The sequence below is a fragment of the Hemibagrus wyckioides genome, linkage group LG15 (assembly GCF_019097595.1).
Source record: "Hemibagrus wyckioides isolate EC202008001 linkage group LG15, SWU_Hwy_1.0, whole genome shotgun sequence".
NCBI lineage: Eukaryota > Metazoa > Chordata > Actinopteri > Siluriformes > Bagridae > Hemibagrus > Hemibagrus wyckioides.
The window spans coordinates 5,581,493-5,605,643 of NC_080724.1; the positions used below are offsets into that span (position 1 = coordinate 5,581,493).

The window sequence follows — 24,151 nt, forward strand, 5'->3', positions numbered from 1 at the left end:
AACACTGTATCTCTACAGTTTCAGCTCAGAAATGGCCCAAAGCAGTCTAGAATCTATCAACTAGTAATAACTTATATAAAAGAAATAAGACTGATTAATAGAATCTAGGATACAGTACTATAGTCATATAGATTAATATATAGTTGTTTGTTTTTTATTATTATTTTTCTTCCACTGCTTCCACATTCTGTGCTCCACACTCCAATCCAGTAGGTGGCGGAAATGCACCCTTTAAGTTAGTCTGCCAACCTCCAATAAACACAAGGAGAAGAAGAAGAAGAAGAAAAAGAAGAAGAAGAAGAAGAAGAAGAAGATCAGGTAGTAGTCGTTGCTGCGGCGGAGTGAAGATGTCGAGTGCTGCGGTGAAACAGCCTTCTAAAAACCCCACCAAAACCTCCTCTGGCCCCGCTGGGGGAAATGTTTCGAGTGGTCCCGCTCTTCCTTTGGCATCCCCACTCATGGGCAAAAAGAAAAAGCCATTTCTAGGAATGCCAGCACCTCTCGGCTATGTTCCTGGTCTGGGGAGAGGGTAAGGATATAAACTTTTTTTTAATTATTATTATTATTTTATTAATTGCTATTATTATAATACAAACAATTTGACATTCAAGCATTCAATATTTAGAACAATTCAAACAAAACAAGTTTACAAAACCATTACATTATATTTCTAGGATACCGCATGATCATGAACAAATCAATCAACAAAGAGAGAAGGAGAAAGCAATTTATAATCAAAAATAATAAATAAATAAAAAGAAGGTTTGGGGGGGTGCTAGAGGGTCCGTTTATTCTTTGTTTGTAATGTTGAATTCACGGCATATATTAAGAAGTATTTTTCCATTTTTATGCATATGCTTAGTGAAAGGAGAATATTATTTTCTAGGTCTCTTATGGTAAGGATGTAAACTAGTTTTTCACGCCGCGTTCGAGGCCAATTTGCAACTAGTAATTTCCTGCCTGCAACCGATAAAAGTAGCCGAGCTTTGTAAAGCATCTTTAAAATGAATTTTAGTTTCTCTAACGGAGCAAAATACACGCCGAAATTACTTTTGTGTAACTTTTTAGCCACCACGAATGTATTAACTGAGGCTGTTGTGCGGTATTATTAATTAATCAATCTAAATTAATTTATGTAAAGAATAACGGCGATAGTGTTACGAAAACAATCTCCGCAGTGGATACAGCAGAACCCTTTATAATGTGGTTTGTTGTAACTCCTTCATCCTTTTAAGTAACTACTAGGACATTTAACACTTTATGGATTCCCTTGCTGTGTTGATGTTTTATTCTGAAAATTCTGATTAAAACTGAGAAAATAATTGCATTTCATTAAAATTGATTAAAAAATTGAAGCTGCACTTCCACTGTAAGATAACTGTAACTACTCACTGGATAGTTATAAATATAAATTCCTGCTTGTTCTGGATCACTTTTATGTACTTGTGAGTCATCCATCCCACTAGGTAACTACTTATTATAAAAAGTCAATTTCTGAATGAAAGAAGTGATTATTTATAGTTGTGTTGTAAAGGAGGGAAGAGAGACTCAGATGAATGAGTGTGACAGGACAACAGTCATTGAGTCAGGACACTGAACACTTCTTTGGCATGGGGATGCTGGAAGTGGTCATGAAATAACACTTTTTATGAAATGAAATCATTTTTATGTATAATATGTGTGACTCTTGAGGACTTTAACTCTCTCTAATTTTGTGCTTTTTTTTAGTTTCTGATAAGGATCAGGTAACGTGAGAGCAATTTGTTTTAGGTCTATAAGAAGGTCAGAGAAGACATGTAGTCTTAAGAGTAGGGAGACAAAACTAGGGAACTGAAGGATGAGCGCCTTGGTGCTGAAGGGAATTCTTGTTTTACTCAGTGTGCACACCCCCTTTCTTCAGTAGTTGACATCATGTGGTAGTCGATGAGCAAATCAGCACACTTATGATTCAATAATGCAGACTACTGAATTAGAAGTGATGTTCAAATCCTTATGCCAGATATTGTTAATCCACTTTGAGTGTTTCATCATTTTTAAAGGGATATTATGGAAGTTTAGGACAGAATAAAATTTTGTGAACACGTTCGTGAGATACAGCACTAGTGTTGTTACTGTAGTTAATAGTATATTTGTAATTTAAATTGTTGCGATTGCTAGTTAATTGAAATGAGATTTTGCTATTTCCACAGTTTGATATCGGAGCATACTGTATCGTAAGCTTGCATAACCACTGAAATTTTAGTGTAAATTTGTAGGCAGTAAAGTGAGTCCTGCCACACTCTCTTTGCAGTTTGTGATGCTTTACAGTAAGCCACTGCTGGTTGTCCTTCCTTTAACTTGATTTTTGGACGCTTCATTCCCGGACCGTTAAAGGCACTGCAGTGAGCATTTACATTAATATATTACCACTGGATCAATAGGTTACAGACTTAGGATACCATTAGCCTAAAATTGGGTTGGTTTTTTTTTTTTAAAAAAACATATAACAATACATAAAAACAGGGAAAAATAAGAGCTAGTTTAAGTGCTTCAGGAAAAGGTAGGTCTTCTGGCATCGTTTGAAGACAGTCAGTGACTCAGCTGTACAGAAATCTAGGGGAAGTTCATTCCACCACCTCGGTGCCAGAACAGAGAAGAGTCTAGATGTATACCTACCTTCTACCTTTTACCCTGAGAGATGGTGGGACCAGTCGGGCATTTGGTTATGGACCAGTGGTTATGAAATGCAAGACTTGAAATGATTTACTTGAGCTTGGCCTAGCCGTTCCTAATCAGCGTGTGTGGTAGTGTCCGTTTTTGTTAGATTTTAACAACATGGTCTTTACAGGCAAAAACTAAAGCTTAAAAAAAGAATACATATTCAGTGATCATATTACCTTCGTGTGTCAGAGACACAGAAGCTTCCTCAGAGGCGCATTATTTGAGCAAATGTGCGTCCCAGGGACTCTTACCTTTTTTTCCCAATAATATACAATATTACATGTGAAATCAACATTAACATATTTTCAAAAAAAATAGCAGAGAAAATACTGCATTTTGTAGTGACCATATTTCAAGTTACCTCTTACGAAATCAAGCAATATCAGAGTCTCACACAATTTTGGCTGAATAAAATGGTGCCACTAGGCTGAAAGCATTAACGACAGCAAAACCAAGCAATAGTCTAAAATCATCTGCCTCAGTCTCTGGTATAAAATGTGTCATTTATTAAGAAAGCTACCGAAGCAAGTTCTAAAAAATAGTCAACACAAATTAAGCCGATTTTTCATCTGTGGATAGCGGTGAAATGAAGAGTGATCAAAATTATGCTGATGATGAGAATTTGGATACTAAAACACGGACACAAAGGTCATTCCATTCACATTGGACAAAGTTATATTCGTTGAAGAATGAACAATACGATTTAATGTATTGTGAAGTATGTGCCATGCATAATAAGGTAAATAAGATGAGGTATATAAAAAGGTAAGGTAAGGAAAATAAGGTAAAAGCAGCACAAAACAGAAATTTTTTGACACAACCCTGGTTAGGCATGCTGATTTACCTACATATAAATTGGCTCTGGAATGTCCACATCTACAGCTGGATAAAAAATTTTAAATGCAGTATTTAAAATGGTACATTTGGATGGCATGGAGGATTTAATACAGATTTTATTTGAAGTGAGTGGCCACATGTTTAGCATTTTGGGAAACAAACCTGCACCAAACTTACAGCCATGTCTGGCTTAGTCAGACTTCCATATGGTCAAAGTGGTGTGGCCTTTTTTGTCATCATGGCTGGATGAATGAACTTTTTTTTTTTCAGTTGTGCAGTCAAGCCATTCTTTACTTGGTATTTTCCAGTGGCATACTGTTGTTTATGCATATTTAAAATCTAAAATGACCTTTTTGCTCTTTTTTTAAACTTATATGTAATTTTGGGGAACATTATCACCCAGCCCTGACATGCTACTGTTCAGTATATTACTGTAGTTTAATGTTTATTTGATGTATCCTCTAGAGCCACAGGTTTTACCACAAGATCTGATATTGGTCCTGCTCGAGATGCGAATGATCCGGTGGATGACCGGCATGCACCTCCAGGGAAGAGGACGGTGGGCGATCAAATGAAGAAGACCAGCCAGGATGATGATGATGAGGACCTGAACGACACCAACTATGATGAGGTACCTGGGTGATTTTGCATATTTTTGCAAATAAACTAACAGCCTGTGGACTGTTTAAACCTCTGTCATTAAGGATGTTTTCACCATGCATCATGCCTTGATGGGTCAGAGCTGTTTTTGTAGCACAAGAGAGCCCTACACAGTATTCAGAAGGTGGCTTTAAAGTTGCAGATGATCAGTGTTTGTAGTATGCATTGTCCAAGTAAACCCGGGAAACTGGATGGTATCTACACCTGATGTAGAAACTGAATAAAAAATATCTTTTTGCAAAGTCATGAAGACAATGACATTTCTATTTTAAAAAAATATATATATTTATTGTAATACATAATATAGTATATAATCAATCCATACCATTTACAGCAACTTTTTAAAGTTATTCTTATTACAGAATAATTTATAGTGTTGAATAGATTGCTAATTACATTTGGAATAACCTAAACCTGTAAATCACGTGTTAAAAATCAAGACAATTTTTATAGCATTCTTCTGCAGATTGTGAAGTTGCATATGTGGTGTTAAGTTTTGAACAAAGTATATTAATCTAGTCTAAAAATATTGCATTTTCACAATATTATAATGTTAACTGACCATTTAACAATATAAGCCATTGGTGAAAATTAAACTGATTCTAAACATTTGTATACAAAATTCACTTTGCACATTTGTGTACCTAAACCTAAAAATTAAACTCTTTTTTTAATATGATGACCTGTAATTATAAATGCTTTTTGTAAGGCTTTGAAATTTCTTAATCATTAGTAGGTCCATAACTACTCTCTAGGCTATTCATGTGTTAGGAACTCAGCAAGTTACCTGAAATCTTGGAAAAAATTGCCAATCTAAATTCTGATAAATGTTGACTATATTTTATTTTGTGTGTTAAACTGTCTATATTGAAGGAATAGTTCCAAACATCTGTTCCACCTTGATATCAATATTATTTACCAATATTTCAATTCAGACAGGATTTTTGCCTTAAGTAATTTTTGCTTATTATTTTATGTGAACATTTCAGTTCAGTTCTTACCTGATTGATTGGGACAAACTAAAATTCCAGAGATAGTCTGGTAATAATTAGCCAAGCTCCTACTAAAGCTAGTATATCCATATTATAGTCTTATATCCATAAATAAAGCTAACTGCATGTAGATCTTCATGTATTCTTGGATATGTCCAGGATATAAACTTGAGCCACTTTTTATATTTTTTTAATGTACTGTAGTTTAATGGGTATGCTGGCAGCCTGTTCTCAAGTGGGCCTTATGAGAAGGATGACGAAGAAGCAGATGCCATTTATGCAGCGCTGGACAAGCGGATGGATGAGCGACGGAAGGAAAGGAGGTCAGAGCTTGCTGTATTTAAATACTGTATGGCAGATATATGCATTGTTTTCTGTTATAATGTGAGGTGCATGCTGGTATTTCGTCATAATTAAGTATAATTTTTTTTTATAGTTACATAGATTGGTATGCTTTTTTCCCTTTAAAAAATTGGATTTTTTTAGGGAGTTGAGAGAAAAGGAGGAGATAGAGAAGTATCGTATGGAGCGACCCAAGATCCAGCAGCAGTTCTCAGATCTAAAGGTAAATTTTGTTCTTGGTGCTTATTTTTGGACAGTGACTTTGTTTCATTAATTGTATCATTCATATACTGTACATCGTGTATTAGAACGCAACCTATGCATGAAGACCATCAAAACTTATAGATTTTTGTTCTTGGTGTGTGTAGAGGAAACTAGCTGAGGTGACAGAAGAAGAGTGGTTGAGTATTCCAGACGTGGGTGATGCCAGAAACAAGAGACAAAGAAACCCACGTTATGAGAAACTTACGCCAGTGCCAGACAGCTTCTTTGCTAAACATCTACAGACTGGAGATAACCATACCACTGTTGACCCGCGGCAAGGGGTAACATGTTCATTGTTCATTTATTTGATAAACATATGCATATATACAATATATAGAATAAATTAGCCATTTAATAATCTTTTTTCTTCCCAAATCTATAAAGTCACCTTAACTAGAAGGTTATCTAAATATATTTAGAGAGTTATTTTATCTAATACCCTAATTCTCTTAACCAATGTTAAGCTACAAATTGCATGAGAGTATTAACGTCATTTCAGAAAAGTAGCAAATACAGTTTTGTGTATTTTCTGCAGTTTTTTACTAAAATATGTACAGGAATATACATAGAAATGCAGGCAATGATTTTGAGTAGCGGTTTTTAACTTGATAAACCGTATCTAGCTAAACAAAGTATATTTTAAGGGCTAAAAATATAACTGTCCTTTCAAATTGAGGACACATACAGTCAAGCCCGAAATTATTCATACCCCTGGCAAATTCTGACTTAGTTACTTTTATTCAACCAGCAAGTTTTTTTTGACTGGAAATGACACAGGCTTCTCCCAAAAGATAATAAGACGATGTACAAGAGGCATCATTTTGGAAAAAAATATTTCTCAGCTTTTATTTACATTTGAACAAAAAGTGGCATGTCCAAAATTATTCATACCCTTTGCAAACTGTCACAGTCTATGGGAAAATCCAAAGTTCTATACTATTCCAAATAGTCCAAGCTGTTCTAAAGCATTCTAATTACCCTGATTCATTGGGAACAGCTGTTTTAATCAACTCAACAGGTGAAAAACAGAAGCTCTCTGCTGTTGGTTTGTGGACAGTCATGGCTAAGACTAAGGAGCTCACTGAGGACCTGCGGCTGCGCATTGTGGCTGCTCACAAGTCAGGAAAGGGCTATAAGACCATATCTAAATGTTTTGAAGTTCCAGTGGCTACAGTGCAAAGTATTATTAAAAAATACAAGACGTTCCGCACTGTGAAAAATCTCAGAGGACGTGGTCGGGAGCCAAAAGTGACACCTGTGCTGGCCAGGAGGATAGTGAGAGATGTTAAAAATAATCCAAGGATAACCACCAAGGCCATCCAGATGAATCTGGGCTCTGCTGGTGGCAACATCTCAAGGCAGACAGTCCAACGGACACTGCACACTGCTGGGTTCCACGGACGCAGACCAAGGAGGAAACCACTTCTCCAGATAAGGCACACAAAAGCCCGCTTGGCCTTTGCAAATGCTCATCTGGACAAAGAAGAAGACTTCTGGTCTTCTGTTTTATGGTCAGATGAAACAAAAATTGAATTGTTTGGCCACAATGATGTAGCCTTCATTTGGCGTAAAAAAGGAGAAGCCTTCAACCCTAAGAACACCGTCCCCACTGTCAAACATGGTGGTGGGAACCTAATGTTTTGGGGGTGTTTTTCAGCCGGTGGACCAGGGAACCTAATCACAGTAAACGGCACCATGAAAAAGGAGCAATACATCAAAATTCTCAACAACAACATCAGGCAGTCTGCAGAGAAACTTGGCCTTGGGCAACAGTGGACATTTCAGCATGACAATGACCCAAAACACACAGCAAAAGTGGTGAAGAAATGGTTAGCAGACAAAAACATTAACGTTTTGCAGTGGCCCAGCCAGAGTCCTGAATTAAATCCAAAAAGAATCTGTGGAGGGAGCTAAAGATCAGGGTGATGGCAAGGAGACCCTCCAACCTGAAAGAGTTGGAGCTCATCGCTAAAGATGAATGGGCAAAATACCAGTGGAGACATGCAAAAAGCTGGTCAGCAATTATAGGAATTTTGAATAATTATAGGCGTTTGATTGCTGTAATAGCCAATAAAGGCTTTTCTATTGATTATTGAGAAGGGTATGAATAATTTTGGACATGCCACTTTTTGTTCAAATGTAAATAAAAAATGAGTAATTTTTTCCACAATGATGCCTCTTGTACATCGTCTTATTATCTTCTGGGAGACACCTGTGTCATTTCTAATCAAGAAAAAACTTGCTGGTTGAATAAAAGTAACTTTAAGCCAGAATTTGCCAGGGGTATGAATAATTTCGGGCTTGACTGTATATGAAAGGCATCCATGAAGCAGTCACAATATTTATTTAGAAAAAAAGGGTACATCCCAAAAGTGTTCCATTGGATTCAGATCTCGTGACTGGGAATGCCACTGAAGAACACTGAACTCATTGTCCTGTTAGTGAAACCACGAGGCAACTTTTGTAATATGTATGTCAAGAAAATACACCATTACCATTACATAAACTCCACCAGCTTGGACCACTGACACAACGCTGGTTGGGTCCATGATTTCATGCTGGTGGCACCAAATTCTGGCCTTACTATCTGTATGCCTTAGCAGATATCAAGAATCATCAGATTAGGCTGCAGATTTCCAGTCTTCAAATGCACTTACTGAATGCTTTTTTCCCTTTATTGCACTTTTCTGAGTACTATCTAAAGACTGCTTTTGTGTGCCTCAGGAAATCATCAGTGACCTAATATGGTTATACTGTCATCCACATAGTTTTCAAATTGCCTGACTTTAAATTAATAGTCTATTTTTTTGCCTGATATTTTCTGTTTTCTCATCGGGAGAAAAATCTTCATTTAATTCTACATACTCCTTGTTGATCGCAAGAGGTACAAATTGGATGACTTATTTGCCATGAGTTGCAACTTGTGACTATGGAGGAAGAGGTCCTGGTACTTGAGGAATGTGGGTGGCTGTGGCTACTCCAGGTCCAACACACAGTGCTTGGGCTCAGACTTCACATAACTGGGGGGTTGGAAGGGCCTGGTCCAACCAATCAGCTCGTCAAGTCTTGCCATGGAGGGTGTTGGCCAATGGTCAGTAACAAGAACTTCTAGTTCTTTTTGCTCGTGTTTATCACCCCTGTATTGTTGCATGGCCAGAGGTGTTCCGTGGCTCTGTGCATCCCCTTGTTGGACTCCAGGCTGGATGGTTTAAAGCTTGTACATCGAAGCAAGGCAACAAACACTTTAAAACAGTCACCTGAAACTGGCCCTGCACAATGAAGTCAAACTAAAGGGTTATCAAATTAACCCAGCTTATGCTTTACTTTTTCACCCTCAATATCTATAACTGTATAACCAATGTATAATATCCCTCTTAGGATCTGCATAAAACCACATCTAGAGAACAGGGAAGGCAACTTCATTTTAGCACAGACACAAACATGCTGTTTACCAGCCTGGAATATAAAGAAAACGAATGCCATAATCGAGCTGACTCAGCATAAGAAGATGGTGACCTACCCAAATCAATATAAACAATAATTCATAGACATAAGATTCTGCCTCCCACTTCATAAACCCATGTATGCAGACAGATCTAGGAGGGGTAACTATATGTCTGCAGCAGCAGCATTAGAACAACCTTTTCTTCTGGATACCAAGCCATCTGGCGCTATATGACAATGAAAAAGCAAGCATTACTTTTAAGGAAACCCTCAAAATGGGAATCACAGATTGTCAAATCCCATGATCATACCTCTAACCAATAATATACATATAATAAAGAATATAAAAATAAAATATGTAAAATAAGTATTGAACAAGTCACCCTTTTTCTCAGTAAATATATTTCTAAAGATGTTACTGACATGAAATTTCATCAGATGTTGGTAACAACCCATGCAATCCTCACATGCAAAGAAATCTGTATATGTATATAAATTAAGTTATGTGTAATCAAGTATTCACACACTTCATTCAAACACTCAAACTTGAGCTCAGGTGCATTGTTTCTCCACTGATCATCCTTGAGTTGTTTGGATCCCCAACGTAATTGGAGTCTACCTGTGGTAAATTCAGTTGATTGGACAGGATTTGGAAAGGCACACACGTGTCTATATAAGGCCCCCTCAGTTAACAGTGCATGTCGGAGCACAAACCAAGCCATGAAGTCCAAGGAATTGCCTGTAGACCTCCGAGACAGGATTGTATTGGGCACAGGTCTGGGGAAGGGTACAAAAAAAATTTGCAGCATTGAAGGTCCCAATAAGCACAGTGGCCTCAATCATCCATAAATGGAAGAATTTTGGAACCACCTGGACTCTTCCTAGATCAGGCCAACCGGCCAAACTGAGCGATCAAGAGAGAAGGGCCTTAGTCAGGGAGGTGACCAAGAACCCGATGGTCAATCTGAAAGAGGTCCAGCATTTCTCTGTGGAGAACCTTCCAGAACAACAACCATCTCTGCAGCACTTTCAGGCCTGTATGATAGAGTGGCCAGATGAAAGCCACTCCTCAGTAAAAAGCACTTGGCAGCCTATCTGGAGTTTGCCAAAAGGCACCTGAAGGACTCTTGGACCATGAGAAACAAAATTCTCTGGTCTGATGAAACAAAGATTAAACTCTTTGGCCTGAATGGCCAAGCGTCATGTCTGGTGGAAACCAGGCACTGGTCATCACCTGGACAATACCCTTCCTACAGTGAAGCATGGTGGTGGCAGCATCATGCTGTGGGGATGTTTTTCAGCAGTAGGAACTAGGAGACTAGTCAGGATCAAGGCAAAGATAAATTCAGCAATGTACAGAGACATTGATTTCTTGATGAAAACCTGCTCCAGAGCTGTCTGGACCTCAGACTGGGGCGACGGTTCATCTTCGAACAGGACAACGACCCTAATCACACAGCCAAGATAACAAAGGAGTGGCCATGGGACAACTCTGAATGTCCTTGAGTGGCCCATCCAGAGCCCAGACTTGAACCTAATTAAACATCTCTGTAGAGATCTAAAAATGGCTGTGCACCAACGCTCTCCATCCAAGCTGATGAAGCTTGAGAGGTCCTGCAAAGAAGAATGGGATAAACTGCCCAAAAATAGGTGTTCCAAGCTTGTAGCATCATACTCAGAATGACTTGAAGCTGTAATTGGTGCCAAAGGTGCTTCAACAAAGTATTGAGCAAAGGCTGTGAATACTTATGTACATGTGAGATGTACAGCTCTGGAAAAAAATAAGAGACCACTGCCCAAGCTCCAGATTTGAACCCTATTGAAAACCTCTGGAATGTCATCAAGAGGAAACCGGTCACAAACCATCAAGCAAAGCTGAGCTGTTTGCTTTTTTGCAAAAAGAGTGGTATAAAGTTACCCAACAGCAATGTGAAAAATTGGTGGAGAGCATGGAGCCAAAACGCATGCAAATCAGGGGTTATTCCACCAAATACTGATTTCTTAATGTTATTTAGCCAAAGCATGAACACAGTTTCTTTACAAATTATTTGCATTTTGTTTTATTTGAGTTATTGAAGCTCTGGAAATACTGCATGATCTTGGGTTATTTTGATGTGTTGTCATTTCCAATAATTATATTTTGAATTTAGGAGAAATATTGTCAGCAGAACAGTTTTGTTTCATTTTTTGTGTACATTTCACCAATACATGTACCTGTAAGGAAAAAAACATAAGAAACTGATTATTTTTGCAGTGGTCTCTTATTTATTTTCCAGAGAAGAATTTATTTTGAGGAAAATAATGAATTTAATCCATTTTGGAATAAGCCTGTAACATAATGTGGAAAAAGTGATGCGCTGTGAATACTTTCCAGATGCACTGTACTGGAAAAAGAGACACCCAGTTGTTTGTTTTTAGTTATACCAAACCATCTGCAGGTCAGCACGGAGTCAGGTGGTTGTAGATTTAAATGGTAATCATCCACAATTAATAAAACAGCTGTGAAATCAGCAGTCTATTTTGCAGATGTAATTCCTGGAGAATATGTATATTTGTATGACTAACCGTGCATTCATTCAACATTAGAGGAGGAAGAACATGTTCATGTAAGATTTATATATCATCTTGGTTCATCTAAGAATAGCTATCAGCCCAGGAGAGATTAAATGTGTTGAATCACTCTGGTGCATAAGCATGCAGCACATAATTGCATTGTATGCATGGCAAAATTTCATTAAATGGAAGGTAGTATACACACCTAATGTGGAAATTCATGCATTGTTCAAACTTAGTTTGCAATTTCATGGTAAAGGAAGAAAAGGCCTGACAATTTATTTGCTTTTATTCTTTTACCTCACCAAAAACCTCACATTTTAAAAGGTGTGTATGTGTATAGACCATACATATTGTTTGGTTCAAGGTACCAGCTTGCTTTTTTTTTTTAATTAAAATGTGTTCTTTCCAACAAATAACATTCTTGTGTCCATGTTTGCAGGTTTTACATGTTACTCTTCTTGCATCAAAGTAACTGAGGAAACAATTTAATTGCTATCAAAATGCTGTAATTACATGGCTCACTAAACACCTTGGATTTGTCCATTTAATGCCTTTCTATTTGAGTTTTTTTTTTAATTAACTTTAGGGGAAACTAAGCCTCAAAATATTAAGAATAAAACTTGCTGACCATTGCACATTTCTTAGCTGTATAACTTCGTCCTTATTTCTTTATTTATATCTTTACCTTTTGAGATAATTAGAAATTAAATGAAAATCTGATGTTATTACACATGTAATGCATTTCTAATTTATATTATGTCCTTTTTTGTCCAGCAATTTGGTGGTTTGAACACGCCTTTTCCTGGGGGATTAAACACACCATATCCAGGGAGCATGACCCCAGGGGCTGGAGAGCTGGACATGAGAAAGATCGGCCAGGCCAGAAACACACTGATGGACATGAGGCTCAGTCAGGTACAGTGGGAGCTAGTAACGAGTTTTGCTAATATGCTGTCCTTAACTGTCTTTAATAGTGGCATAAATAGGGGTGATTTCAGTTCTTAAGCCAACAATATGATATTTGATAATACTATTGAACCTGCCACTATACAATATACAGTTTTTATTTCTTAATATCGGAGTTGCAGTGAAATCACCTTGCTAACCTATTTATACTATGGCTCATTATGACTGGTTGTTGGCCATTTGCATAATTTACTATTTTATCAAATTTTGTTTACTATAGACTCAAAATATCTAGTGGTGTTCATACATTTGACCGGCACAATTATATTGTTGCTTTAAAAAGAAAGCATTTTTAACACTTCTTACTAGTTATTAATAGATAAGTAATAGTTATAGATAAATTCCACAAAAACATGACCTGAACTTAATCAGGAGGTCCATCGAGAGCATCCTGAGCAGCTGCATCACTGCCTGGTTTGGGAGACTTTGGGTCTCAGACCAAAAGCCCCTTTTTTAATATTTTATTTAGAGATGCTGCTGGGCTTTCTTGGTGATGGAGCTGGTGTTGACCAGGTAAAGTTCTCTGAGAGGTGAACATTGAGGAAATTGGTGCTCTTGACTATCTCCACAGAGAATGCGATGTTAAGCAGAGAAAGGTTGCTCTGTGCTTTCTTGAAGTCAGCAACCATCTGTTTTGTACACGTTCAGAGAGGTTTTTGGCACTGCACCAGGCTGTTAGCTATTACACCTATGAATGCTGACTCATTGTTCTTCTGATGAGATGCAAGCTAAACTAAACAAAACAAAGAATGCAAATGCAACTGTAGATGCAAATGCTTTGTTGATGACATACTTTGTTGCAATTGGGAAACATACTTATGAAGTGTTAAGTGGTCCAGTCTGAGTTAAAACTTAGGCAGAGTTTCTTTAAATATTCTTACTACTTATTTGGAACTTTATCAAATTATATCTTTTGCAATTGAACAATAGGTAATTTAAACCAAAACATAAAACTTCAGTTACATACAATTAAAGGATGAAAATAAAATGGTAGTAATAGTAATACCAATTTCAATTTAAAATGAATTCTTAAATAACTAATAAAATCACCAAGAAATAAAATAAACTGTTAAAAGGGACATAATTCTCAGCAGAATGCTCTAATCAATGTGGTTGCAAGATGGCCCGTCTAAACATACGTAAACATTTTAGAAGAAATGATACATTTTTCTTTCTGTAAGTAAGCTAAGAAACATTTAAGGTTTCCTTGGGGAAGAAATTGCCTGATGCACAAGGCTTGCACAGATGTGCACATTCTTGCAATATGCATGAAAGAGTATTATGTACAGAATTCAACTGTCCTATTGAATGTGCTGAGCATTGTCTTTGTTTAACTATGGATTGTCTGACAGCCTAATAAGTTTTAATTTCTCATATCAAAGCCCATTGCTTTTCAATTACTGAACTAGAATATGTAATATGCTTTCATTAGACACTGATTAAGCAAATATTCTATATCATAAGGGACTGGACACAATTTAACATTGTTTGTACAGGTTTCTGACTCTGTGAGTGGGCAGACTGTGGTGGACCCTAAAGGCTATCTGACAGACCTCAACTCCATGATCCCAACACATGGAGGTGACATCAGGTAATTTACTTGTACTTCCCTTATACAGATTATCCTTTGAATAGCACATATTTTAAACTTTTAATGTCAACCATATGTTAAATACATCTGATATGGTTAGTACATGTTTTTGTTTTGGGGGGGGGGACAACTCCTTATTAGCAGAGGTAGAAAAAGATGAACAGGGTTACTTGTTCTAGATGCAATTGAACAAAATCTATGACTAAAATCTGGTATAAACTGAAGAGGGTGACTTAAAATAACCCATCAGTCCCAAGTGGGGGTACTCGCAATCCTCTGCCTCTTCAGGGACAGTCACTAAAGTTGGGCCACACTGATATCTCTCAGAGGATCAAGAGCACTGGAGCTGAGGAGTCAAGGCAGATAAAATAAACAGTACTCAAAAGTGTGTAAGTGCTAATGCAAGTAAATCTATATGTGTATGTGTTAAGGTGAGAAGTGATGAGGCTCTCTGCCTTGATTGCTGACGTCCTCCTTACTTTGAAAAACTACGTATTTTTGGCCACCTCTTTATTTTGCTGGAATGAATACACTGGGGCTTGGTGATTGTGCGCACTCCTGTGCTACCCACTTTGTGCATGGTCCCAAAGCTACCTCACCTGGTGTGGTGTCATCCTGAAATCACAGAGAACATCTGGGAGTAGGTCGACCCAATTCTTACCTGTCTCTTGCAGCTGTGGGGAGGCATCATGTTTAGCTGTTTTGCTTTGTTCCTAAGACAGGCATGTAGAACTAGTTAACCAGTCTTTTTAACATCCAAAATGCAACAATGTTCTGTGAATGACCAAGAAATGGTAAGATGAAACAATGCAGTTTGGTAATACAGTTGCACTGATATGTTAAGTAATGGGCTTAATTAAAGATTTTGATAAATCCTTATTAAATTCTTATAAAATGTAGTCGCATCTGTGCTGTCATGTACCGATTTTGACTGTTGTTAAGGATCATGATGACCTGATGAGATGTGTGAAGAACAAGTGGGTTTGAAGGTATTACCTTCTCAGCATCTGAGATGAGCAGAGGCAGTTATAACTCTTAAGCATGAGGGCATACCTTATACCACAGTGGCAAGAGATTTTGGACATAGATGCCACTGGATGATAACCACTGCCATGCTCTTGAGCTAAGACCCCTGCAGCTGTTCCTCCACCCTTCAAGACATATAGATGGTAAGGGCAGCTGTAATCTGGGAGACCTCATGCTGGAGCAGAACTCAGGAGTTTTTTAGGTAGCAAAGTGAGTGCATCAGGTTGTTCATTTAGATAACACTTCCTGGGTACTTTTGTCATGATATGAGCAGTCTGGTATGTATTGACAACAGTAATAGATAAATCTGAGAAAGCTGAGCATACCTTGTTGTGTTGTTGGAGTTGAGACATCAACAATAGCTCTTTCACAATCAGAGGAGAGGCACCGCTCACATTGGGGATTATAAAACAGAGGTAATGCACCAGTGGGATGCAGATTTTGAGCGTTCCAAGGGATGCTTTAAAGCCATAGTAAGCCAGATGCAAAAGGAGGACCAGGGACGCCTGTTTGCAAATTTTTCATCCTTTTTTGAGAGCAGAATCTCATTGACCTACTGGAGGAGGGTATGTCCCTATTGCAGTTGGAGAAAGGACAGAGCACTATGTACTATTAAGAACACAGCAGGGGACTTGATGAACCCTTGAGGGAGGCACATCCAGGTGTACTGACGCTGCCTAAATTTAAATTCAAAGATGGGCAGCGTTTGGCTGCTCACAGGGACACTGAAAAGGCCACTACAAAGATCAACAAAATTAAAGTGAGTGTGTTCATGTGGAATAGAGGATAAGATTGAACTGATTTCAAGTACCAGTAGCCTGATTAGGATAACCAATTCAATAATAGGTCTGAGATCTAGGGTAAAGCACCACACCTGCCCACACAATGTTGGCATGTTTGTTGTAAGGAGACGAACATCATATGAGTATGCCCTGTGAAAGGAGAGATTGGATGACATCACTCAGCCATTCTGCCTTCTGTTGAGAGAAAGCATCATGAATAGTTTTCATTTCGGTTGCACTGGGTGGCTAAATAGTATAGTAACTTTTACTGACTTGCACAAAGAATGTGGCTGCAATTGCACTTTCAGTGATGGGCAGTGTGGCAGGAATGGCGTCAACAGCAGTTTCAGGTTTATTCTAATTCTGAGCTGTGCCAAGTAAAGGGCATGCCTCTGTGCAAGACTTGATTGTGAGTTTAACATTAGAATTGTGATTAGGAAAGGGGTAATGTAGCAGACAAGCTACTGATGAAGAGACTATGGGAAAGGCTAGAATTTACTTTTTGATGCATTCTTATTTTTGGTCACAGAAGCTTGGCCTTTTTGTTTTGCTTTGTTATTTTAAGAATTATGTTCTTTGTCCCATTCAGGTTTCTTTTTGAACCGCTTTTTTAACAAACGAGTCCTGTCTGGGTTACTACATCGACCATTAATCAAAAGTTTAACTGTAATCAGACAATCATTATCAAAAGATCCATTTGTCTGTTCACCACGCCAAGTTACACATAGGATCGTCATCAGGTTTTAGATTGACCACTTCCAACCATATTTTATTCACACCCATGTTTCATTCACAGCAAAAGACACGGGGAATGTAATGCACGGTGTATAAATTAATAATAAGAAAGTACGCCTGCCTGTGACCAATTAGATTTTGCTCCCTTATTGAAAGGGTAACTCGCTAGTTATGGAGCATCTCTCCAATGTGATAGGGTTTTGTCCTCTTAATCATAGGCTAACACTCTGATTAAGGAATATCACTCCAAAAACAATGGCTTTATCTATTTGACCCTTGAAAACGCCAAAGGATAAGTGCACGACTAGTAGTTATGGAAAACTCACAAACACTGAAACTAAGAAACAGAAACTATGGCACATATAGAATTAGGTTATCTGAGGATTTCTACTAACAGGTGGAATAATTGAAAAAAGAAAAAAGTTTCTTGCCTGTCAGGAAAAATCCCAGGCAAGCCCCCAGAAAACCGAGATTCTCTGTAAATTACCTTCCTGCACGCTTCCTCGGGATTCTGAGAGTTGCCAGAAAAGACACAGAGAAGAGGTTTTGAGATGGCAAGATCTCTCAGTTTATTCAGACGTATGAACACCTATATGGGACTTTGCACACACGTGGTGCCAAGTTGTACCATTATGTGAAAGGTTCTGATTGGTCAAGGACAGAAATGCTTTTGTCTAATGGTCTGCACAAACTTGGGGAAGGACAACTCCTTATAAAGAGAGGTAGAAAGAGAAGAGGATGTGGTGTTCTGGGCACAATTCTGGTTCTAACTGGTTTTAGGTAATATAGATGATGACACAAAATAACCCATCATACATATTACCAGCTATAAACAATTATGTATGGCTTGTGTGATATGTAGGCTACATGTGTTTGTTTTTTTTTTTGTTTTTTTTTTTTTGTGCAGTGACATCAAAAAGGCACGCCTGTTGTTAAAATCAGTGCGGGAGACAAATCCTCATCACCCCCCTGCCTGGATCGCCTCTGCACGTTTGGAAGAAGTTACTGGCAAATTGCAGGTGGCCAGAAACCTCATCATGAAAGGAACGGAGATGTGTCCGAAGGTCAGCTGAAATGTTGCTAATATTCATTGACATTCACACATGCATATCTTGCACATATAGCTAATTATATAGATTCATTGTATGCATCGCTGGGTGTCTGCATGGCAGACTCATTTTAATAACTTTGAGTAACAGAATGTGACGAGATTTAATTTAATAGTCAGTCGGTCACTCCCTGAGCTTCTGCAACTTTGTGGTAGCCATTCTGTCAAATATTAAAAATTCAGACAATGGGTATTAGTAATGTTTAATAAACATTTAACTGTACATTACAAAGGATGTTTAAAGATCAACAGGAATCTTGCGCTACATCTAAACATAGCCTGGTTAAAATCCCATGAGAATTGTATTCACCAGTGTGTATTTTTGATGATCAGAGTGAGGACGTATGGCTAGAGGCTGCACGTCTGCAGCCGGGAGACACTGCAAAGGCAGTAGTCGCCCAGGCTGTACGTCATCTCCCTCAATCTGTGCGCATCTACATACGAGCTGCTGAGCTTGAGACCGACATCAGGGCCAAGAAACGAGTCCTGCGCAAAGGTCAGTGGTTCTCATTTAAAGAAAATTCCACTTTTTCCTATAATTTTGCATATAACTCCTTTCTTTAAATGCATAACATTATTAACTCATAGCTTGAATCTCAAATCTTTTTATGCAAGTGATTCAATTTTCAGAATCTTCATGTGATGCGGTTTTTTAATTTGTGCATTGGTTGAAAAATTTTTTTAGAGGGTTTTAGCTTATGTTTTTGTGTTATGTGTAAATCTACAACTGCAGCTCTGGAGAATGTATCTAAATCTGTGCGCCTGTGGAAGACGGCTGTTGAACTGGAAGAACCAGAGGATGCCAGAATTATGCTGAGCCGTGCCGTGGAGTGCTGCCCAACCAGTGTAGAGGTGCACTCTTATTCTTAAACTTCTATTAAGACAGTAATGTGTTTTATCCCTGTAACATGTCACTTTGCTATGCCATTAGCTCTGGCTTGCCTTGGCCCGATTAGAGACTTATGAAAATGCAAGGCGCGTTCTGAACAAGGCCCGTGAGAATATTCCAACTGATCGGCACATCTGGATCACAGCTGCCAAGTTGGAGGAGGCCAATGGCAACACACAAATGGTGGAAAAGATCATTGACAGAGCAATCACCTCACTACGGGCAAATGGGGTGGAAATCAACCGTGAGCAGTGGATTCAGGTCAGCTACAAATGAAGGCATTTCTAAGCTTATGTGATTGCACATGAGTGTTACCTCACTTATTATTATTATTTTTATTTTTTTTTACATACTTCTTTATAGTGTTTCTTTGCTTTGTGGGAATCGGTTACATTCATTTTCAGATCCTAAGTCAGTTGCTTAGAGACAAATTCATAGTATCAGCACTCAGTTTGAAGAGTCAGAGAATGTATTATGCTCTGGAATTGTTATACCTAATCGCAGTGCTTGATCTTCCCTAATAAGTCAAATAAGGCCTTTTGGCCAGTTGAGGCCAACTGAGACTACAGTTGGAAGGGCATCCACACTTTTGCACAAGCCACAATTTCCATTGAAATTTTTCTGTTTTTAAGTTATATTGAATAAATTTGCATCATATAAAGTAAACTATGTCAACTTTTTTGTTTTTTTGTTTGCTGTGGCAGTTGCGGTGTCTACTGTTGAATATATGCTCTACTGATCTAAAATAAATTACCTACTTTGAAGATTAATTTGGTCCAGACAGTTATATTATTTCTCTCTAATTTCCTTACAGGATGCTGAAGAGTGTGATAAAGCCAGTAGTGTGGCCACTTGTCAGGCTGTGATTAGAGCAGTCATTGGCATTGGCATTGAGGAGGAAGACTGCAAACATACATGGATGGAGGATGCTGAGAGTGTAAGCAACTTTTGGTCATTCTGTATCAAATCAAGTAGAGATACTCAGCTAAAAAAAAAACATTTATGTTCATCAGTATTTTATTTTTGCACAGTGATGCATAGGTCTGTCGATAAAATCTAAAAAGCCCTTTCCCCCCAAAACTGGCTTGCATGAAACTCGGGAAGTATTCAATATTTTATATTTTAAAAAATATGGGTCATTTTTTTGTAAGACTGATATTTATTGTATTTAAAGAGGAATGTCAGAAGAACAAACATTGCTGAAAATAGAACTGTACGTTTATTTATTCACAAATAAACAATAATGTAAATGTCTAAAAATACACAGTTAACTCACTTCCCTTGGCTCAGCCCTCTATTCACAAACTGGAGATCAACTACACCTTTCACAACTATTAAGGGCAAGTTAATGTGTCAACTTCTTGGCACTGAAATATGGTTAAAAATCTGTATGTTGTATACATTTTTTGATAGAGGTAAATAAGATATAGTTCTATTCATTGTTCTTCAGACAAAAGGCAAAAGTCATCAGTATGTATGTGGAGTGACCCACATTTTGTGTTGGACCACTGAAAATGTGTACAATTTAACAATTTACTCAGTCATGTTGAGATACATATAATCCTTAGTGACTGAACCATGTATACCCTTAAAAATATATATAAAAAGAAATGTTTTATAACCAAAATCTAAAAGCTAATAGTTATTCAGTTTATAGGCATGCCAATCATAATAAAAGAACAACAAAAGTGCTTTTTCCAGTTTTGAATGGTCACTATTGGTATATAATGCAGGAAGGATTGATAAAGCCAACAGATTACTAATAGGCCTACCTGTTTTTGTGTTATAATAAGATATTGATGTTAATTTTCTCACCTCTAATTAATTAGCTCATAAATCTGTTGTGTTGTGCATTCATAGAACTGCAAAGTTCCAAGCATGATTTTCAAATACATATGACACGCGTTCCCTGTGCCTTTGACAAAAATGAAGGTGTTTCACATTTATGGAGCATATACTTTTAAGATAACAACACAGTACATGAAAATTAAGTACATGAAGGAGCAAAGTGGCCTTTGGAGTCTTTGGTACTGGGGCACTACTGTTTGTTGGTCTAACAAATAAATGTAACAAGCAGTGTCTTTCCCAGCAGTATTGTGAGCTTTCTTGATTATGGTTTATGGCTTAAACAGGAAAGGTCAAACTTCAGAGTTGTATTGTTCTCACAACTACACTTAATTTGAACTATATATGTTATTGGTTTGAAGTGTATTTAAGACATGATCTAATGTGTGTGTCTGTCTGTCTGTCTCTCTCTCTTCTCGTGTGTGTGTGCATACACATTCTAGTGTGTGGCTCATGGTGCATTGGAATGTGCTCGTGCCATCTATGCTCACGCACTACAGGTCTTTCCCAGCAAAAAGAGTGTGTGGCTGCGAGCAGCTTACTTTGAGAAGAGTCACGGCACACGGTAAGAGAGCAGTCCTAATGTAGATGTATTGCTAGTAGTTGTTTTTCCTTCCTGTCATTTATCATGAATCTGCTAGTGTCAGATAGATGGTAATCACAATTCCACTCAGGTGGACCAGTAACAGCCTCAGACTGTTAATATTTGACCCAAATGGTCCAGCTGCTGACTCATTTTGGTGCTGCTTAGGACACTCGCTCTGCACGCTCCCACATGGTATTGCATGTACATGGTCCAACTATATGATTTTCTCAGAAGTTACATAGGCTCCAATATTTTCATGCATGTTTTTTTTTCTATTTGATTATGTAGAACCTCTCAAGAAGTCATTCTTCGACAAATTATGACAGCAACTCATTGTTTTATGTTCCAGAAAGATCAGAAAATTTAAATGAGTCCAATAGAGATATTCTTAAAGCTTGTGGAATAAGATTGATAATTCCTTTCTAATAATGTTTAATTCACCTTTAGAAATCTAAAACTTAACCAAAAGATATAACAGACATAATAAATAATTATTTATATATATATAAATTTTTATATAATAACATAAGAGATCAATTTGATACCTTGGATTTGTAGGCAATGAATTTGACACCAAAAGTATCAGTATTTATGGCATATGCCAATAACTCTATGGCACGTTTTAATTTATTTTTAAGCTGGAATTTTACTTTGCTTGGTGTTTAATAGTTTAAACGTTTGTTTCGATGGAGGTTGTTGCACTGCTACAGTAGAGCTGCAAGCTGAATATTGAGCATGTGTTCATCATAGTTGTCTAATTTTTTGGCATTTAATATTTTGATTAGCTCTTTACTTTAAAGAGGGTTAACTTAATAGCAGTTACTATTTCCTTTTATGGATAATCAAATATTAATATTAAGCAGAAGGCACATCCTTAATTTACACTGCTAAATGATATTTAAAGCAAATGCAACCAAATTATCTTTTGTATTTATTTATTGCTGCCACTAATGTTTGTTTTACTATTTTCTTTTGTTGTCTTTATCACATTTGTTATATTTCTAAACTTCTCAAAGTTTATGCCCAAGACTAATTATACTTATTTATGGATGTATACTTTTGCTTTCTGAGAACTGCTACATTAGTTATAAAGACTGTCTTGAAGTAATCCCAGGACTTTTACTGAATATCCATTCAATAATTAATACTGTTTGATGGACACTGGCACAAAGCACCTTTACAGAAATAATCACAGATCACTGCTAACATTACAACTACTGGCATGTGTCATGAATAAAATTTGATCATCTTACAATGGCACCGGTCAATAATTTGGGATATATTAGGCTACAAGTGTACAGTCCATTCTTGAAGTTGAAGTATTGAAAGCAGGAAAATTTGGCAAGCATATGGATCTGACCAAGGGTCAATTTGTGAAGGCTATATGACTGGGTCAGAGCATCTTTAAAACAGCAGGTCTTTTGGGGGTGTTGCAGTGGTTAGTACCTACCAAAAGTGGTCCAAGGAAGGAGTCTGATTCCTTTTAAATTTTATTCTTTATGCTATTCCAGGGAGTTTTCTCCATCTAGCTGTGACATGTAAAGCTGCTTTGTGGTGATGTCTGCAGTTTAAAAATGCTATACATAAATTTAAATAATTGAATTGAATTCTGATTGAGTGTATGAGGCAATTTTTGCCAAACTTAACAGATCTTTGCTGCTGCTTGGAATGATTAATTGATTTGTTTGTCTCTGTTACTTATTTAGAGAGTCTTTGGAGGCTCTTTTGCAGAGGGCAGTCGCTCACTGTCCCAAGGCAGAAGTGTTGTGGCTGATGGGAGCCAAGTCCAAGTGGCTAGCTGGAGATGTCCCTGCAGCCAGAAGCATTCTTGCACTGGCCTTCCAGGTGAAATCCGAACCACCATCATTTTCATACTTGCAGTATAAACTATACCATACATCAGTCTATTTCTAAATAAAACTACAAACATTATAACTTCTTATAATGTTTGACCATGTTGTGACACCACATCACAATATTAAACATGAATAAAAAATTATTTATTTGTTATATTATGTATTCAATTCATAATTGATGCATCTACATACCCCTGTTGAAATGATGCATTTTTACAATATAAAAATATTAAACCAAGATAAATCATGCCAGAAGATTTTCTACATTTATTTACATTTAATTTAGCATGTAAATTAAAGTGGAAATCAATTAGAATAATTTAATAGAAAAAATAAAAAATGTATAATAACCTGGTTGCATTAGTATGCACACCCCTAAACTAATAATTATTTGAAGTCCCTTTGGATTTTATCACTGCACTCAGTCTTTCTGAGTAAGTGTCCTTCACTTTGTCATATCTTGACTTGCAAAAACTCATTTTCAATTGGATCTGGTTCTGGACTCTGAAGCTAGTTTTGTTGATTTGGAGCTGTGTTTTGGGCCATTGTAATGCTGAAAAGTGAAATTCCTCTTCAGAGTAACGGTTTTAGAAATTTTAGCAGAAACCAGTTTGTATTTAGAGCTGTTCATTATTCCCTCACCCCATTAAAGCCCCAATTTCAGCTGAAGAAAAGTTTCCCAAAGCACAATGCTGCCACCTCCATGCTTCATCATTTGGGTGGTGTTCTTTTAGTGACTATTTCTTTCATCTTTTGGTATTAAGACTGTGACATTAACCCACATGGTTTTAGGATACCGAATTCTTATTTTTGTTTTTCTCGCAAGCTGGGATTAGTTGTGGTGGGTGTGTGTGGTGGGTTTTTTTCCCTTCTCTTTTCTCAGTCTTCTCTCTTGCCACCTTACCCCATAGCCCAAACAAACAGAATTTTGTGAGATTGTTCTAACATTTAAGGAAGCAACCATTGCCACAA

At 37.4% G+C, this 24,151-nt stretch overlaps 1 protein-coding gene across 1 annotated transcript in view; it reads left to right on the forward strand.

Annotated features, from left to right (window-relative positions):
* The first annotated feature begins 285 nt into the window (after positions 1–285).
* prpf6 (PRP6 pre-mRNA processing factor 6 homolog (S. cerevisiae)) overlaps positions 286–24,151 on the forward strand; it is a 31,183-nt gene continuing 7,317 nt past the window's right edge. The window contains exons 1-14 of the mRNA XM_058409601.1: positions 286–529; positions 4,003–4,168; positions 5,394–5,512; positions 5,676–5,754; positions 5,900–6,076; positions 12,570–12,710; positions 14,258–14,352; positions 17,803–17,959; positions 18,337–18,499; positions 18,737–18,855; positions 18,935–19,153; positions 19,707–19,829; positions 21,181–21,302; positions 23,030–23,168. Coding sequence (XP_058265584.1) covers positions 348–529; positions 4,003–4,168; positions 5,394–5,512; positions 5,676–5,754; positions 5,900–6,076; positions 12,570–12,710; positions 14,258–14,352; positions 17,803–17,959; positions 18,337–18,499; positions 18,737–18,855; positions 18,935–19,153; positions 19,707–19,829; positions 21,181–21,302; positions 23,030–23,168 — 2,001 coding nt within the window. The 5' untranslated portion in view covers positions 286–347. The remainder of the gene's footprint in view (positions 530–4,002; positions 4,169–5,393; positions 5,513–5,675; positions 5,755–5,899; positions 6,077–12,569; positions 12,711–14,257; positions 14,353–17,802; positions 17,960–18,336; positions 18,500–18,736; positions 18,856–18,934; positions 19,154–19,706; positions 19,830–21,180; positions 21,303–23,029; positions 23,169–24,151) is intronic.